The sequence below is a fragment of the Hordeum vulgare genome, chromosome 1H (assembly GCF_904849725.1).
Source record: "Hordeum vulgare subsp. vulgare chromosome 1H, MorexV3_pseudomolecules_assembly, whole genome shotgun sequence".
In the NCBI taxonomy this organism is placed as follows: Eukaryota; Viridiplantae; Streptophyta; class Magnoliopsida; order Poales; family Poaceae; genus Hordeum; species Hordeum vulgare.
In genome coordinates, this window is record NC_058518.1 from 79271124 (window position 1) to 79276727 (window position 5604).

The following is a 5604-nucleotide window of genomic DNA, read 5'->3' on the forward strand; positions in this document are numbered from 1 at the left end:
ATGTGTGGTGAACTATATATCATATATGTGTGGTGAATTATATAAATGTGCTGTCAAATATATATATATATATATATATGTGTGTGTGTGTGTGTGTGTGTGTGTGTGTGTGTGTGTGTGTGTGTGTGTGTGTGTGTGTGTGCTATGAAATAATATATAACAAAAAAAACATGAACTATATGGGCTCTTTGCCGTCTGCCAGCTGATGGCAAAGACCTGTGCCATCAGCTGGCAGACGGCAAAGGTGCCACATGGCACCCAGATGTGCATCCTGGGGTGTCTATGTAGTCTCTTTGCCGTCAGCCTCCAGGGTGGGCAGACGGCAAAGAAGAGGGAACAGAGGAGGGGGGAGGAGGAGGCAGACGGCAAAGAGTCGAGAGAGGGGGAGGGGAGGAGCAGGCAGACGGCAAAGATGGACGGGGAGGCAAACGACAAAGATGGAGGTGGAGGGGAAGGGAGGAGAAGGCAGACAGCAAAGATGGACGGGGGGGGGCAGATGGCAAAGATGGAGGGGGAGGCAGACGGCAAAGCCTCCGTTAACCCCTAACGGAGGCAACACGTGTCGGGTGCCGTCTCGAGCACTTTGTCGACTGCTCCTAAGGAAAGCTGACGGCAAAGAGCTTTGCCGTCCGCTTTGGGGGGCAGACGGCAAAGAAGGTCCTATGTCGTCGTAGGCTGACGCAGAAATTTTGCCGGCCGTGAGAACCTTTGTCGTCTGTGATATTGTCTTTGCCGTCCGGGATATTGTCTTTGCCGTCTGTGATGGCAGACGGCAAAGAAGCTGATTCCTGTAGTGTACCCTGTTCCGTGAGAAAGGCATACAACATCTGGGAGATATGCTCTTCCGAGGATTCAACATGAAAAGTACGAATAGGCGTGGAAAATTCGGTGTGAACCATGGCAGCAAATCATTTGTATATAGAGAGAACCTTGCTACGATATTTCATAAAGTATAGCCTAGTGTAGCGAGAGAAATCATCAATAAACAGAACATAATAGCGATGGCCACCTTTCAAATCAAAGGGAGTAGGGCCTCACACATCACAATGAACTAAGTCAAAAGGACGCTGAGATACTGACTCACTACTAGGATAGGGTAATTGAGTCTATTTGCCAAGTTTACAACCATTACAGTGTAAAGATACATCTCCAGAGACAGACCCTAATTAAGACACCCTCACGCACGAAAGACGACAAGCGGGAGCCACATAAGTGACCAAGTAGATGATGCCATTGCTGGAAGGTCACACAAGAGGAGGCATCAAGTGCATGAGAACTGGCAGAAGTGGTGCCCGCGGAAGGAACATGAACCCAGTCAACCTTCCAAAGACCCTCCGACTCACGGTGCCGAGGGCCAGCACCAACCAGAGACTTGGTGCGAAGATCCTTAATAGAGAAAGAGTTAGTACCAAGAATTACACGACAATGAGAATTAGTATGTTGGGCAGCGGAGAAGAGATTCCTCGTAAGGCCGGGAACATGAGAAACACTAGGAACAGAAAAAGACGGAGTAGAATGGGTGCCGTGAGTCGGAGGGTCTCTCTCTCTCTCTCTCTCTCTCTATCTCTCTCTCCCTCCCTCTCTCCCTCTCTCTCTCTCTCTCTCTCTCTCTCTGAGAGAGTCAACCCAGGCTGATCCCGGTCTGGATCAGCCCGAGCGGAGAGCGGCAGGGTGACAGCGGCTATCAGACGAGCGCCAGATGCAGTAGCCTCGGTCAGACGAGGGATGGAGACAGCCGGCGTCGAGGCAGAGCAGGGGCAGTGGCCTGACCCGCGGAGCCAGGGACGGACGAGCAACAGCCGCGGCCGGGCGAGGGAAGGAGGCGGCTCGCCGGCAACGAAGCCGGGCGAGGCTGAGCGGGAGAGGGCCAACCGACGATGGGTCCGGGCGAGGTTGATCTGGAGAAGGCCAGCCGGCGGCGAATCCGGGGGAGGCCGAGCGGAATACGGCCTGCCGACGACGGATCCTGGCGAGGCCGAGCGGGAGACAGCCAGTCAGCGTCAGATCCGGGCGAGGCCGAGCTGGAGATGGCCGACGGCGAGAGAAGCTGGGCAGGTGCGGCCGGCGGCGAGCGAGGCTGGGAGGGGGGCAGCAGCGGTTGCGACGGGGAGGGGGGGTGGTAAGAGAGCACACGGAGCTGCAACGTGCGGAAAGGAAAACGAGGCATCTGATACCATGTTAGGAATGAGCGACTCACATTCGCAGGGAGCAAGGACTAGTGCATATACATGTGGTAAAAGGCAAGAAACCCCTTATACAATGAAGATATACACAAAAGGAGCCATGCACATCTAACAAATATAAGTTCTATTTTCATTCGGTTCTGCTGCGTGTTCTCGAAAACTAGCTGCTTACGCGTAGCTAATCCGTGTTCGAGTTTTCTGCTGTAATGCCAGTCTATATGGATAGCACTCTGACTAAATAAACTGATCTATATTCAGTTTGACTTGAAGCACCATCACATTCACTGAACTGTAATCCACTGTAAATGGAGATGCACTTCAGGCACCATTTGCAACTCAGCTATCGTTGAAAACCTCTTCTGGATCACCAGATTAATTTATCTCCCCACAAATGCAAAACATGCCACTATTGCACATATACTTAACTGAACCTTGCATGCACTTGCTAAGTGCTAGGCAAAATGCAATCCACAAGCTCTGCATCATGGAGAGGAATAATGCATGCGGCCCAATAGCCACACGAAACTGCATGCAATACATTACAATTTCCTATGGTTGGATCTCCACTAGACCACTACACCTTGGACTTGAGACAAAAAGGCACGGAAGCATGCTAAGTGCAGCACCATCATACTAGTGACTTCCCCTTGCGGCCAATTGCTATTTTCAGAATGTGCTGTTTTGGCACAAACAATATTCGCTAACAGGAGAAGATCGGTGCATGCGCCGCCGCACCACCATCACAACGACTTGTCGTACCGGAACGAATATTTACTACTTTAACCATCTATAAAAGCAGGCCAAGAAACCATGAACTATGCAGGCAGTCCCAAGTCTCAAAGACAGTGTAGCTAGCAAGTGAGACTGTAAGTGTAAAGACATGAAGCCCTCTCACTGCAGCAGGTTGCTCCTGGTGTGCTCAGTTCTTGTGCTGTGCCTTGTAAGCGGAGGCGCGAGGTGTGACAAGTTAAGCAGCAATTTCTACAGTTGGACATGCCCCGGAGTGTACAACATCGTCCAGCAGCACGTGTTTTCTGCCGTGAGGGAAGAGCTGAGGATGGGGGCCTCCTTGCTTAGGCTCCATTTTCATGACTGCTTTGTCAATGTACCTCAAGTTTCTTCTGAACTTACTATGAATGTTATGTTGCTGTCCATCTACTATTGTGTTGCAGTTACTGAAAAAGAAATTTGTGATGTATTCAGGGCTGTGATGGTTCAATCTTGCTGGATGGTGCTGACGGCGAAAAGTTTGCACTACCCAATAAGAACTCCGTCAGAGGGTACGAGGTCATCGACGCAATCAAGGCCGATCTCGAGAACATGTGCCCCGGGGTGGTGTCCTGTGCTGACATTGTAGCCCTTGCAGCTGGCTATGGACTACTCTTTGTGAGCATCTTACATCTTGTGCTCCATTTTGTCTGATACATTCAGTTTGTCGTACAACGTATTGAGTAACTGTGCACTGATTTATTTTAGAGTGGAGGGCCTTGGTATAATGTTCTACTGGGGAGAAGGGACGGTCTGAAGGCGAATCAGTCAGGAGCTGACAACGGGCTGCCCTCGCCGTTTGAACCGATCAGCTCCATCGTAAAGAAGTTTGCCGATGTCGGCCTCGACACGAAGGATGTCGTGGTTCTTTCAGGTAACGATTGTCAGACTGATCACAAAACTAACTACCTCCACGAAAGTTCACCCCTAGAATTAAATCCCGTGCTACATCCCTGAAAATGAAATTGTGACTGTGTGGCCATGCCTAGCTCGAACAGAAGCCATTATTGTCAGTTCTGGAACATCATTCCTCACATGCAAGCTGTCACAAAATTTTCTTAGGCTAATTATCATACAGTTGACCAGATCTTATGGAATGGAGTGCAGAACGAAAAACTCTGTAATTTTGTCAAAGAAACAGGCATGCTCTACATTGTGAGAGTGTGGCCATGCTACTCAGAGTAGTAGCAACAACTAGTAGTTGTGAAACTTCACTCCTGACAAGCAAACTGTCACAAAATTTTCTTAGGCCAATTCTAATCACTTTGATTATCGTACAGTTGACCTGATCTTATGGAATGGAGTGCAGAACGAAAAACTCTATTTTGTGAAGATAGAACACATGACCTAAATTTTGAACGCCAAAACCTGTTGAGTTATTTAGGAAATACTATATAATAGTGTAAAATTTATTCTACTTTGTCTTGTACTTCAAGAAGGTCATGTACTTTTTATACATACGCCATCTAGGCTTAGCAATAAACAACAATTCCATCAATTTCCCTTTTAATCCCTCTTACATGATAGGTGCCCACACGATCGGGCGAGCCCGGTGCGTGTTGTTCAGCAACCGGCTGGCGTCTACCACGAGCTCGGCCGACCCGACGCTGGACGCCACCATGGCCGCCAACCTGCAGAAGCTCTGTACCGGCGGTGACGGCAACCAGACCACCGCGCTGGATGTCAGCTCCGCGGACGTGTTCGACAAGCAGTACTACCAGAACCTGCTGAGCAAGAAGGGCCTCCTGTCCTCCGACCAGGGCCTCTTCTCCGCCAACGAGGACGTGGTCGCCAGCACCACCAAGGCGCTGGTGCAGAAGTACAGCGACGACGGCGAGCAGTTCTTCTCGGACTTCGGTGCCTCCATGGTGAAGATGGGGAGCATACCGTTGCCGGCGGGATCCGCCGGCGAGATCCGCTGCAACTGCAGGGTTCCCAACCCCAAATGAGCAACGGCGAGCAGGGTTCATTGGCGGTTATATGGAAAAGATGAACGGGTAGCTAGGAAGAACTACCGACTGGGTAATAAAAAAGCAGGACTGAGGATTCAATCCCAGGCGCTTGTCGCTACTAGAATGCAGCACCGAGGGACACACTTTGTAAGTGATGATTAACTCCTGTAAATGCTGCAACGATCACTGTCATACTGATTAGTAGTATATGTAGAATCAAAGGATGCCACACTACCGAAATGTTTGTATTTCTTCCTACTTGTGCCATCTGCCCAGAACATATACATCAACTTACCTTCATCACTCACAACGAAACCATAGAAAAATGCTGAATTAACTTTATGCTTTCTTGATTTTTAATTTGAGGCCCCGGTGGTGGTTTTGCAAGTCCCTCTGTAGAAATATTAGGCAATTTCGTGATTAATATCTGTAAAAAAACATCACTAAAACAAAAAGTAGCATACAACAATCTCACATTCTAGAAGAATATGAAAACAAGGACAACATTTTTTTATTTTTAAAAAAAGGAGGAACACAACACACGGCATTTGCATTAATCGATGCATGCATTCATCTTATTAAATAAGTACCAGAAGTCCAGAACAAAGTCTTAGATCCTAAAAAAAGCTAACAAACTGGATAAAGAAACAAGTGCCAAAATAGATTAAAAACTGCCACATCATGCAAAATCAAAAATAGAC

General features: G+C 48.6%; 1 protein-coding gene across 1 annotated transcript; it reads left to right on the forward strand.

Annotated features, from left to right (window-relative positions):
* Positions 1-2998: 2998 nt before the first annotated feature.
* On the forward strand, positions 2999-5206 carry LOC123407390 (peroxidase N-like). The gene is made up of 4 exons (XM_045100518.1): positions 2999-3288; positions 3387-3569; positions 3660-3825; positions 4479-5206. Exons 1-4 carry the CDS (start codon positions 3064-3066, stop codon positions 4898-4900), a joined length of 996 nt encoding a protein of 331 aa, XP_044956453.1. The 5' UTR covers positions 2999-3063; the 3' UTR covers positions 4901-5206.
* Positions 5207-5604: the final 398 nt, after the last annotated feature.

Coding starts and splice junctions, on each gene's coding strand:
- LOC123407390 (XM_045100518.1), top strand. CDS start 3,064: ATGAAGCCCTCTCACTGCAGCAGGTTGCTCCTGGTGTGCTCAGTTCTT. Junction 3,570..3,659: donor CTGGCTATGGACTACTCTTT/GTGAGCATCTTA, acceptor GATTTATTTTAG/AGTGGAGGGCCTTGGTATAA. Junction 3,826..4,478: donor GGATGTCGTGGTTCTTTCAG/GTAACGATTGTC, acceptor CTTACATGATAG/GTGCCCACACGATCGGGCGA.